This window comes from Castanea sativa, chromosome 4 (assembly GCF_040712315.1).
Source record: "Castanea sativa cultivar Marrone di Chiusa Pesio chromosome 4, ASM4071231v1".
NCBI lineage: Eukaryota > Viridiplantae > Streptophyta > Magnoliopsida > Fagales > Fagaceae > Castanea > Castanea sativa.
Window position 1 is genome coordinate 26,623,913 of NC_134016.1, and position 14,390 is coordinate 26,638,302.

At 29.7% G+C, this 14,390-nt stretch overlaps 1 protein-coding gene across 1 annotated transcript; it reads left to right on the forward strand.

The window, feature by feature from the left end:
* Window positions 1–10,295: 10,295 nt before the first annotated feature.
* Window positions 10,296–11,276, forward strand: LOC142630410 (putative calcium-binding protein CML27). The gene has a single exon (XM_075804399.1). The coding sequence runs from the start codon at window positions 10,563–10,565 to the stop codon at window positions 11,115–11,117; it is 555 nt and encodes a 184-aa protein (XP_075660514.1). The 5' UTR covers window positions 10,296–10,562; the 3' UTR covers window positions 11,118–11,276.
* The last annotated feature ends 3,114 nt before the right edge of the window (window positions 11,277–14,390 follow it).

The window sequence follows — 14,390 nt, forward strand, 5'->3', positions numbered from 1 at the left end:
CCACATTTAGTATTGATGGAACATATATTCTCAAGATGGAATTCATAGCCTCTTAATGGAGATACAAAATGTTCCCTTGAGATAAGTTTAATGGGTTTGTTATTCAGATAGTTAGGCCTAACCACTTTGGTAAGAAGTTACTAAAGTATATATTTATGGAATTGGATTTCATAAATATATGATGAATACTTTAAAGGATTAAATCGGGTACTCAAGGAATTAAGATGTAGTAATCTACAAAGTGGCAGTCTACATTTATGACTTTGTATTACTACGAATATTTTATGAAGAAGTTGCATGTATAATAAAGTCTTGTGATATAATTTATAGATAAGGCCTAGAGTGAAACTATAATTATATAGTAGTATTAAATATAGTTAATGGTAACTTTTGACTTGTCAAGAGCTGACAGAAAAACCCAAGGCCCATTGGAGCTAGTGTTTTATTGGTCCCTTTTGGTCCCACTCCAAGCCACACACTTAAACCCAATTGGAAAGGTCCAAAAGGCCAGCCTAGTTAGATAATCAGTTAGATACAAAAGGAGAAACATATAGAATTTATTGTTGTGAAATATAAGAACATCATTGTGAAGTGGTGTGTATGAGAGTGTTAGACACTTTGACATTCTCCCTTAGTAAACTGATTGAGAGACCACACATCTTGGACGTTAGTGGAATTGGAGTGAAGATTGAAAGTGTTCCCAAGTGCATCTGATCTTGGTTTTGAAATTCACCGCTCCAAGGTACACTCTCTTGTTCTCAAATTCTAAAACTTACATAGTGCACGTTAACTTTTATGAATGAAGTAGATCCGTTGTTTTTCCGCTGCGTATGTTTTGTATGTGACACAAACATGTTATTTTCCATCAACAGTACCATCCTGCTTTTATGATAATAATGTAGCAAGATGATATTTTTTTTTATAATAATATTTTATTGGGTTTTGGGTTTTTTATTTGGGTATTGGGTTATATTATTTTATTGTGTAAAGATATTATTTTAATACGTTATATGGTAAAATAAAAGTTGAGATGTTAAATGTATTATAAAATAGTATGGTATAACTAGTTTCTATGCACGCATGTTGCGCATGCTTAGAGGCTTTACTATTTTTTTGGTAGAAGTTAATAATTTGCATCTATTATAATTTGAAAATATTTTATTTTATTTTTCAAACAAATAAAAATGATAAGTTTTAGAGATAATCAGTAACAATATATATATATATTAGCATGAAAGGAAAAAAAATCCTAAATTTTTGGAGTTTTCTTTTTGAATTCAAAATGAAATTTGTTATTTGACATTTATGACCTTATTTCTAAATGAAGTTACTATTCATTAATGATGGTATTTTTTAACCACATAAAAGTCCAGTTGAAATATAAAAATCCTCTTCTATATATTAGAGAAATGCTAATGAATGCCCTTAGGGCATTGGTTAATAAACCATTTAAAGAAAGTTTTTATAGGAAAAGAAAATAAAACAATTAATATTTTGACAATTTTTTCATTTTCCATAAAAATGATGTCAAAACTTTCTTAAATTTGATTGTTAACTAATGCCCTAAGGGCATTCGTTAGCATGACCCTATATATTATAGATAGATAAATAAATAAAGTAGTTTTTAAGATGGTAAAATTGAATATTTTGTAGAAATCGGATTCGAATACTCTTTACAAGTTCCAATTTGAGACCCAAGTGACAGGTGTCAATTTAGTTAAAGCAATTTATTTTGCTTTTGAATTAAAAAAAAAAAAAAAAATTTGACCTTTACAATCCTAAGTACGTGTTGCTCGGATCTTGTCCCATTCAATTCTTTCGATGCGTAAAGAAATAAAAATGTAAAAACGCGTCAGAGCCGTGTCTAAGCCGTGTGAGGCGCTTGGCTTTGAGCACGTGTCACCCATGCTTTTTTGAGTTTTTCCATGTTGCCAAGTAACAAGACAACATCTGTCACCACTGGCCAATTTAAAGTTTTAGAATATTAAATAATAAACAAATATTTTAAATAGTAGGATTAAAAAAAAGAGAAATGATATGTCCCACGATATTTTTACAATATTTTTATAACAAATTCTAAATGGGAGGTTATTACTGGTTGTTATTTATTTATTTATTTTTTGATAGGTGTTACTGGTTGTTATTGTTGGGGAAAAAAAGTAATCTTCGTATTAAGTTCAAATTTGAACTAATAACAACTAACCACATGTAATTTGTTGTGAAAATATTGTAAAAATGTTGTGGACGTAGTTTCTCTCTTAAAAAAAATTATATGGATAGAGTTAATTTCTATTAACTATATAAAAAGCGACTATGCTGCTACAGTGTCTTGACACTGTACATCTAGTGTGTTTGCATTGTGCAGCACTATAACTACATCAATGCTTTAGTTTAGTGAGTCTTTTTTTTTCCCCGTAATCGGTTTGTTTTTTTTCTTTTAAATATTGATGTAAGTGGACATTTTCTATTAACTATATAAAAAGCGTCTATGCCGCTACAGTGTCTTGACATTGTATATCCAATGTTTTTGCACTGTGCAGCACTATAGCTACAACAATGCTTTGGTTTAGTGAGTCTTTTTTTTTTTTTTTTCTCTTTCTGTAGTCGGTTTTTTTTTTCTTTTAAATATTGATGTAAACTGACATTTATATTGTTATATTGACACAACAAATTTCACAATATTTTCACAATTATTGATGTGTCAATTTCTTACCAGTCGAAATAAAATAATAAATTAAAATATGAGATTGGTTTTTTCTTTTTCCAGTAATCGGTTTGTGTTTTTTTTTTCTTTTAAATATTGATGTAAGCTGACATTTATATTGTTATACTGACACAACAAATTTCACAATATTTTCAAAATTATTAACGTGTCAATTTCTTACAAATCGAAATAAAATAATAAAATATGGGATTGTAGCCAACCACAACTGAAAATAAATGGTTTAAAAAAATGTTACAACACTTATTATTATCACAATACACTGTAGCACTGTAGTTATAACAATGTTTTGGTTTAGTTTTCACAATAATTGACGTGTCAATTTCTTACAAGTAGAAATAAAATAAAAAAATAAAAATTAGTGTCCTTTCGAAACTTTTTCATGTTTACTTATTTACTTTTTCTTTTTGTCTCAATTTAAAAAATAAAATAAGTATAAGTTTGTTGTCACATATTTAATATAAAAATTATAATTTTTTTATCTTATATTTAGCAAAAAGCTCTAGGCTTGTTTTGTGTTGTTTAAACAATAGTTTTCATTATTTAAATAACAATACACTTATTTTTACAATATTTTTTCACCCACACATAATTTCACAACACTTAAATAATGTTACTAAAAATCTCTTACAAGATAGATCTTTTATTGTCAAATGGATACTCAATAACGTGATGATACACAATAAATTTCACAATTGAAAATAAATGTTTTAAAAAATGTTACAACACTTATTGTTATCACAATACACTATAGCACTGTAGCTACAACAATGTTTTGGTTTAGTTAGTCACTTTTTTTTTTTTTTTTCAGTAATCGGTTTGTGTTTTTTTTTTCCTTTTAAATATTGATGTAAGCTGACATTTATATTGTTATACTAACACAACAAATTTTACAATATTTTCACAATTATTGACGTGTCAATTTCTGACAACTCGAAATAAAATAATAAAATATGAAACTGTAGCCAACCACAACTGAAAATAAATATTTTTAAAAAATGTTACAACACTTATTGTTATCACAATATTTTCACAATTGTTGAGATCTCAGTTTCCTATAGATCAAATAAAAAAAAATGCTAAGTCCACAACATTTTAACATTAATTTCTATAATGCCTAAAGTTTTGTTTTTCTCCGTAATCGGTTTGTATTTTTTTTTCTTTTAAATATTTATATAAACTGGCATATATATTGTTATACTGACACAACAAATTTCACAATATTTTTAAAATTATTGAGGTATCAATTTCTTACAAGTTGAAAATAAAAAAAAATAAAATATGAGTTTGTGACTAACCACAATTGAAAATGAATGTTTTGAGAAAATGCTACAACACTTATTAATATCAAAATATTTTCACAATTGTTGAGATCTCAGTTTCTTATATATCAAATAAAAAATTGCTAAATCCACAGCATTTTAACATTAATTTCATAACAAATCATAGGTAAGCTATTATTGATGGATAGCACTGGAGCTACAGTGCTTTTGGTTTATTCAACTACAGTGCCTAATTTTTTTTTTCCTAGTAATTGGTTTGTGTTTTTTTTTCTTTGAAATATTTATGTAAGCTGGCATATATATTGTTATACTGATACAGAAAATTTCACAATATTTTCACAATTATTGACGTATCAATTTCTTACAAGTCAAAATAAAATAATAAAATATAAGACTGTGACTAATCACAACTGAAAATAAATGTTTTGAGAAAATATTACAACACTTATTATTATCACAATATTTTCACAATTGTTGAGATCTCAGTTTTTTATAGATCAAATAAAAAAAATGCTAAGTCCACAACATTGTAACATTAATTTCTACCGTGCCTAAAGTTTTTTTTTTTTTTTTTTTTCCAGTAATTGGTTTGTGTTTTTTTTTCTTTTAAATATTTATGTAAGCTGGCATATATATTGTTATGCCGACACAACAAATTTCACAACATTTTTACAAATATTGAAGTATCAATTTTTTACAAGTCGAAATAAAATAATAAAACTTGAGACTGTGACCAACCACAACTGAAAATAAATGTTTTGAAAATAACAATAACAATGTTATCAATTTAAAACCAATAATAACTTGTCATTTATAATTTGTTCTAAAAATGTTATGAATGTAGCATTTCTCTCAATTAAAATTAAGAAAACCTATTCGGATCCTAAAAATGAAAATATTGTGAAAATATTGTGATATTTTGTTGTATTCTTAGACTTCTTTTTTAATATAGTCAAATTAGGTGAGCCAAAATTCAGGATTTCACACACAAAATCTATATTAATTTTCTCACTACTGGGGCAGCACGTGCTTTGCACGTGCAGCCAACACTAGTAATAACTAAAAGTCTAAAATGCATATACATCTCCTAAATTGTGTAATAAACAAATTGACTCTTTCTTGTTTTAAGGGCAAATTTGGAATTGTCCATTTGTGGTTTGACCGAAATTTAAATTACTTATTTGTAATTTGAAATTTGACATTTTACTCACCTTAGGTTAGCTAAGTTAGATTTTCCTAACCCAACTCTATTAAAAACATGGCTAAATATGTAATTTTGCTTCACTTTGATGTCTCTTTTCTCCAAAACACAAAAAGCATACAAATACAAGATCAAATAAGATAAAAAAGAATCCAACAGAACACTTGCATCATAGGATTTCAAATTACAGGTAGGCTACTTAAATTTTGGTCAAACTTCAAGTGACTAAAGTATCAAATTGTAAACTACATGTAAGCAACTTAAATTTCAGTCAAATTACAGGTGGGTAAGTTATAATTTGCCTTGTTTCAATTTAAAAATTCTAATCTAAAAATGAGTAAAATAATAATTCTTTTTTAGCGGTTTAAAATAATCATTCTTTAGATTTTGGTTAGTTAATTATTTTACTGGTAGGTAAACGCTAGCATTATGTACATTTCATTGTAAGCAATCACACAAACTCAAGTTTTATTGTAGATCATGATTTTAAAAACTGAATCGGACTAACGGTTAAATAGGAAAATTGATCATTTTTCAATTCTTTGATTGTTCCAATTTTTAAAACCATGTTGTATACAACCACATAACAAAATTGCCACCACACAAAAAATAAAAATAAAAATCTAAAATCACGTAAAAAATCACAATTTTTAACACAATTATTCACATAACTAATTGTGAGCGGATAATTTATGTAAAAGTGATATATATAAACTTTCACAATCTATAAATAATTTTAACTTTTTTAATGGTACTAGAATTACACTGCACAAAACCCGTTAGTGTGCAAAGTGCAAACCAATGACACAAGCCCCTAGATCTGAAGGTTTAAATTGCTATTGCTTCGTGGAGAGTAGGGGTGGCAATTCGTGTTCGCGTGTCGGGTTCGTGTCGTGTCAACTCATACATATTCGACTATATGGGTTAACACTAACCCGACATGTTTATTAAACGGGTCACGATTCCTCAACCCTAACACAACCCATTTATTAAACGGGTCAGTCATGTCGACCTGTTTATCTGATTTTATCAAAATAAAGAAAAACATTTATGGAAAAACAAGCAAATAAATATTTTAAATATAAATTTTAGAACTAATGAGTAATTATATCACAAATAATCATTCAAAACTAAAGCATATCTCAATATCATAAATAATCAGTCACTATACGTCGAAGAAAATAAACTACAACAATTAATAAGTTTATATACCTATAATTTGAATGGTATATTGGTAAATTTTCATTTAATTAAACAGGTCAGACGGGTCAAACGGGTTCCATAGGTTGAACCCTAACCCAACCCGTTTATCAAACGGGTTCATCGTGTCAACCCGAATATGACACGAACCCATTAAGCCTCAACCCATAACCTGCTAATTTCATGTCGTGTCGTGTCGGGTTAGCGGGTCATGTCTAATTTTGCCACCCCTAGTGGAGAGCTAAAGAATAAAAGAGGGCTTTGGGTGACAAGAAAGATAGATGCCATATTGACCTTGAAGGAGGAAAATATAGAGAAATCGGAAAAGGGAAGTTGATATAGAGACTCAAGAAAGTCGACATGGACAATAAGGAAGCTCAAAGTCACAGAGGAGCGTAGCCCTGGGGAAAAACCATGGTAGTCAATATTGTATCAAATGTTGTTTCGACTTTCGAGTCGGTCAGGTTAATACATTTTTCAATATCAATTAATATCAATGTACCTTTCACGATAATCACTAATATATATAAATTCTTTAAAATTTTAAGTCTGTCTCACCTAGGGGTTACCTTAGGCGGTTAAATCTATGTATCACATAGAATTAGGCTTGGGTGGAAAAATCAAAGGGGGAAAAGATTGTAAAAGTAAAACATAAAAGAAGAAACAAATTAATGAAGAAGAGGAAGAAAAAAGAGAAGCAATGTGAGGGCAACCAAGGATGTTATGGTGAGTGACGAATTTTTATTTATTTAGTTTAGATTTACCGGCAAAAATGGTCAATTTTTCCCAATAAGGCTGGTTCTATTCCATATTGAACGAAGTTCGAAGTTTTACATTTTGTAGGTGTTTTTGAATCGGTTTACCTACTAGTAATAAATTAATACCAAACAGTAAAATACGATATCAACTACTTTCTCTACAAAACCCTTTTAAGAAAATAAGAGAAAAGGAGAGTAGAAAAGAAAAAAAATAAAACTTGAAACAAATTTTTTTATAACGTTTTAATTTAAAAATAGCATTTTATATCTCGTTAATTAATCAAAATATAAGGGGAGGACCAATTTGATATATTTTTAATATAGGGATTAAAAATTTCAAATTAATTAATAATTTAACAACAAACCAATTAAATTTTGAAAACCCTAACATAAAATTATCACAAAAAATAAAGATATTTATGTAATATTTTTCTTTCTATGCTGAACCAGTATTGTGCTCTTGTATTGCTTAATTAAGAATCATACTTAAATTCAATAAAATATTTAAATTACAAATAAATAAACTTATTTTGAATACAAAATTATATGTAAAAGAAAAAAAAAACCCTTATTTTCTGTTAATAATATATATACATCATGTAAGTCTAAACTTTTATCAAAAACCAAATATAGATAATAAAATAATTTTAAAAAATAATTTTCATTTTAAATATCTTGAAAGTTTGTCAACAAACTTCAACTCATTATATATCTTTATTTTAACTAGAGTCCTTCTACGAGCATGAAAATCTCACAACACTTTCACAACAAACTGATATGTCAATCTAACATAAATCAAAATTAGATTACAAAATACAAATAGACCTTTCACAATTCAAAATAAGGTGGTTGTGTAAATATTGTGAGAATTTATTATGCCACCAAAATTTCTCATTTAAATTAATAAGAATAATTCAATTAAGAAAATATTGATAAGAACAAAAGAGATAGTAATTGGTTCCAATTAGCTTAATTAGTAAAGTCTCTTGTTATCAAATAATAAATTTGGATTCAATCCCTGCCTACGCCAAAACCAATTTGTATATGTAAAGTTAAATTTATTCAACTATGTGTTGGTTTTATTCCGTGTGAAATTTGCTTGTAATTCAGCATTTAGAAACCCTGTATTTAGGTGAGAATAATGTAAGGGTTGTGTGTAAGAGAGTGTGAAGAAATGATCAAGTGTGTGCAACAAGGAGCAAACTGGCGACTGAATCGCGAGTGGCGACCTGCCAAAATGTGGCACACGTGTGAAGCATGCAAGAAGTTGAAAAGTCACAACAGCTGTATTACTACAGGACAAAAAATACAATCTGACCTTTCTGTTATTTGGCAACTGGAACTCATGACTCATCCCAGTCACGAGTAACTCGCCAATGCACCCTGTTTTGTTGAAAACTGACTTTTCACATTCCATCTTATACCCTACTATAAATACTCTTATATCCACGAAACGTAAAGAGCTTCAAAAGATAATTTTGAGAGAGAAACCCCAAAGAATAACAAGATTGATTCATCCACAATTTTATACATTTGATACTCCAAATTTCTCTACTCTCATCCTCTCCATTGTCATACCCAAGAGAGGATCAGAAATAGAATCCTTACGTCACCCAATTCAGAGCAGTGAGAACGTTATTGGTGTTTGGGAAGCAGTTCAAGAGAGAACCAATTCATATTGGTTGATGCATTGGGCTAATTGCGGGATCTGGCAAGTTAGAGAAGACAAGGTTCGGTGTAACCCTATTGGAGCAAGAAGCTTGGAGGGCTTAGGTGCATTAGGTAGATTAGGCTTGAAGGGTCTATTGTTATTCATGTATCACAACTGATTTTGTAGTGGATCATTTACCGCTTGGAGGGCGGCGGAGAGGTTTTTCGTCGAATTCTTCAATAACACGTGTCGGTGTTATCTTGTGTTTACATCTCTCTTTCCCTTACTCTTTGATTTTAATTTCTGTTGTGTTGTGATTAAAATATGGCTTAGAGTAGTTTGATATTTTGGGTATTGTTTATAGTTCATATTCTGCACATATATTATTTGAATATAAACTTGCTTTGAATTTTTGTAATTGGGGTCTAAACATTCACAAGTATTTTACACACTAAGTGAACTTTCATTATTTTAACATGATAATAAAATACAATCATCATGAAACAAATGTCATACATTTGAAATACTATCGTGAGCAAATTGATATGACAAGTTCTTATTGGTTCTCTCCTAGGCCTATCATGAACATAATTTTTTTTTTTTTATATTGAAAATTGCTAGAAATACAAATTATTTTATAATATTTTTTACAAACTACTTATGTAGTGAGTGTTTTTTGATAAGTGAAAAAGTGATGTTAATAGTAAGCTCATATGAGAATCAATAAGAGCATTCACATCGGTTTATGCAAAATTCCTATCTATTTTAGCATAAAAACCTACTTTTTTCTATTTTATATACTTACTTTTTAAAACACCCTACATCAGATTATCTATTTTATACTATATTTCAATAAATTATCAAATTATCATATTTTTTTTAATTGTTTCTCTTTTTTCATACACAACAATCAACATTGACTCTCTTCTTTCATTCTCGATTTATATAAAGAAAGATTAAACAACTAAATACAAAAATGTATAGTATCAGTATAAATTTAGATAGTCACTGTAGCAAACATGTAAATTTACACTATTTTCCTTCATTCTCAAGATATATAAAGAAAGATTAAACAACTAAATACAAAATGATTAGTGTTAGCGAAAATTTAGATGGTTATTATAGCAAACATATAAATTTACACAATTAAACACCGATTGATATAGTTCATTTTTAGGCAAAATTGTGTACTGATATGAATACTCTAAGAATTTGACTACACTAAAGGTTTGTAAAAATATTGTAAAATCATTTATGACTACTAATAACTATTCCTCAAATTAATAATTTCTAAAATTTTTTGTGGAATTATCATTTTAAAAAAAATATATATATATCAAAAAAATCTCTCTCAGTAGTGTATTCTGAAAACAAAATATGGGAAGTGTGGGGACAAAAATTAAAGAACATCCTAGTCATACGCGGCTCATCTGTCAATCTTGCTTTATAAATAGGAAAAAATTATTGTACACCCTAAAGTAGTATAAATATTCTCAATATTCTCTTTCAAAGTACCATTAGTATTTTTAATATTCTCTCATCTCATATGAATGATGAGTCTCACTAATAAACCCACGGTGGGACGAACAATTCACTTTTGAGGGGAACACGTTTACGTTACTATCTAATAATTTTGCCTATAAATAAACAATAAAAGCTACCATTTCTCTATCAGTAACAGATTTCTGATTTCTTCTTCCCTCAAAATCACGCAGTACTCGCTCTCAAATAATCAAACCCCAAAAACATGGCAACCAATTCAGCCCCATTGAACTCTTCATCAGCCCAAAACAAATCATCATCAACACCATCACAATCACCATCACCATCACCCCTCTCTATCCAGAGCATGGACGAAGTCAAGAAAGTCTTCAACCGCTTCGACACCAACGGCGACGGCAAGATCTCCGTGACGGAGCTCGGCGCCGTCTTCAGCTCCCTCGGTTCCTCCTTCGCCGACGAGGAAGAGCTCCGCCGCGTCATGGACGAGCTCGACTCCGACCACGACGGCTTCATTTCCCTGACCGAGTTCGCCGCCTTCTGCCGCTCCAGCTCCGAAGACGGCGGAGCCTCCGAGCTCCGCGACGCGTTCAAGCTCTACGATCAAGACCAGAATGGCCTCATCTCCGCCTCCGAGCTCCACCTCGTCCTCAACCGCTTGGGCATGAATTGCTCCGTCGAAGATTGCCACCGGATGATCCGATCCGTCGATTCTGACGGCGATGGAAATGTCAACTTCGAAGAGTTCCAGAAGATGATGACCACCGCCAACGCCAATAACAGCAACGCCTCGCCGCTCTAGGTTTTCATTTTCTCTTTTCTGATGCATTTTGCTAATGATGCTGTTGTGGTCATTTCTCTTTTCTGTAATATTAACAACCACTTTGTTAATTACTGTGCGTTTCTAGGTAAAATGTTACTATCCTGTCAAATAATGAAGAATTTCTCTGAATTTCGTTCTTTTTTTCTCTTTTTTTTTTTTTGTTTATTACTTAATATCGGAGAAATAAAATTAATTTGCATACTATTTTGAGGAAAAATAAAATAATATAAAACCTTAAAACGGTTTGACTGAGAAACAGATGGTCAGATAATTTTAAATTATATATATATTTTTGAGAAAATTTAATTGACAATTTTGGATTCTATCCGAATGCGATGTAAACAACTAGTGGTTGTCCTATCGAAGAGGGGGGACCAATAACGTTTATAAAAGTTTCTATAATTACCAAAACTTCACCACAAGTCTTTGTTTATAATATAGAATAAATAAAGACTGAATTCGGTGTAGTAGTTAATGAAGTTAATGCTTGAATCTGATGCGTCAAACAGAGTTACCGATGACTGTGATTTGGTTCTGGAATCTTGTAAATCTAAAAGCCCTTTAGGCTATAGGGATGCTGCTTCTTTGATAGTGCGTGGGTGGGACAAATTTTCTATGATGAGAGTGCGCGGGTGGGACAATTTTTCCATTCAGTTATCGTCAGCTTTTGAGTCAAATCTTGTTTATTTAGGAGAAGAAATTAAAAAGATAACTTATTTTACTATTTAATTTATTTTTATTATTATTTATGGACTATATGTATTTTATTGGTCCTATGGGTCTTATTATACTATTTCAGTTAATTTTTATTTTTATTTATAATATATTAAGTAAAAATGTTTCAGTTTTAGTAAAATAAGTAGATTTTAAACAAATCTTTTGTGTCTGTTTTGCAAGATAATTTTCGCCAATTTATTTTACTATTCACCTTATTTTTGCTACTATTTATGGTATCTACTGCATTTTTTGGTACTATTCATGGGTCACATGGTACTATTTCAGCTAACTTCTACATTTTCAGCAAAAAGTTTTCAGTTTCAGTAAAATAAGCGGATCCTAGACAAACCTTTTGTATGAATTTTTTTTTTCAATAATTTGAGGAAGAGAGTATTGAACTAAAAAAAAAATGTGGAAGTTAAGCTAACAAAAAAACTAGGGTAAATTGTAAAGTACACCTCTAAAGTTTGAGAGTTTAAATTTTACACTTTGAAATTTCAGAATTTAGAACTTTCCACTTGAAAATTTGGGAGTGTTTAGATTTTGTACCAAATGAGTCAATTTCGTACCGGATGCTGTATCGGTTTGACTAGTGGAATGATATATTTGGTACTGGTCAATACTAGTGTACTGTTTCGGGTTTACCGTTATTATATATATATATGTATGTATGTATATATGTATGTATGTATGTGTATGTTTATGTGTGTGTATATATATTATAATAAATATAAAGTTTATCATAAAACATTTCCTTAATTTAGAACAAATTATTCATAGTTTTAGACTTTAGTATTAATTAAAAAAAAAACACAATATAAAAAATTGAAAACTTAATTGTTCATTGTATACTAAGAAAACAAGTAATACTAATGAGTTAATGCAAATAAGTTACCATTCTGCCCTAACAAAAATTATAGAACTTCAAAATAAAAAAAAAAAAAAAAATTCTATACCGGTCGGTACGCCCGGTATCAGCCGATATTGCCCAAAATTGGCTGATATGTCCGGTACAGCCGATATTTAAACTGGTACGAAATGTTGATGTTTCGATACCTGTATACGTACCTGTATGGTACATACTGACCTATACCAGTACGGTATTGACTACCTTGTTTGTACCCTGGCATTTCCGATTTTGGATTTTACTCCTTAAAGTTTGGGTTGGATTTAGACCCCAAATTTTGAAATTTTAGGGTGTAAAATCTTAAGACCCCTAAACTTGAGGAGTGTAATATCCAAACATCCTTAAAATTTAGAAGGTAGAATCCAAATTCTAAAAAGTTAAGGTGTAAAAATCCAAACATTTCCAAACTTCAAGAGGTATAATCAAAGTTCTGAAATTTCAGGGTGTAAAATCCAAACATTCCTAAACTTTAGGTAGTGTAATTTTCAATTTATCCAAAAAACTATTGGCTCATGGTTTTTTTTTTTTTTTTTTTTTTAATTTTGTAAATTTCTTCAATTTATTTTTTATTTTTGGATTGAATTCTAGATTGTAATATAAATGGTTACAGGGAGGGTGTGACAAGATTACCAAAAATCATTTGGTGGATCGATTTCATGGCCGAATATTTAAATGTGCTTGCTTTAAAAAAAAAAAAAAAGAATTGGTAAATGAAGAACCAGCTATTCGAATTTCATCAATTGTGTTAGGACAATATTCACAGGATAATACAAAATATTTTTTTCCATTTTTCTTTTTTTAGAAAAAGTGGGGTGATTCAAGCATAATAATAACTTTTGCTTTAAGCTAATTGTTGCTGCTACAATTAGGGTTTTGTAACTCAATTAGTTATCACTTCTTGGCTTTTTAAATGAAAACATTCTTTGTTCAAATCTTGTCTTTCAACTATTGAATTATCTAAAAAATTAATATTAAAGAATGCGTAAAATAGAATATAATGTGAAGCATTATTTTCTTTGGAAAATTATTAGGTACTCCCGGAGTACTATAAATGCGTACTCCCTCCTCTTACATGAATGGTGGGTTCTACCATGAATTTAATTAGTGGGACTCACCATTCATGTGAGAGGAGGGAGTACACATTTATAGTACTCCAGGAGTACACACTAATTTCTCATTTTCTCCTGATTAGTTTTCCTTGCTACTCTTAAGCGTGCTTGCTGTTAATTGGCTATTAGCTATTTTGAAGATGGTGGGATTTGGTTAAGTTAGAGTCAATTAATTACACATTCTTCTTCGAGATACATCGATAATATATGGTTGAGAGATTTGAACCCTAAAAATAGAGACATCAAGAGATGCCAATTAAGCTATAAACTCTTAGCATAAATGTTTCAAAATTATTTTTTAACAAATCATTAGTTCATACTAGCCTTTGAGCACGAGCGTGCTTAGAGGCTCTTCTAGTTTTTTGGATAAAGATTAATAATTTGCATTTATTATAATTTGAGATTTCTACTTTTTCCACTCACATGAAGTAAAAAAAAGAATACGTAGGGTGAGTTTTGTAGATTGGAGAAGTTTTACAACTAACAACAGAGTAATCCTATTTTGTAGGGAGTTAGTGA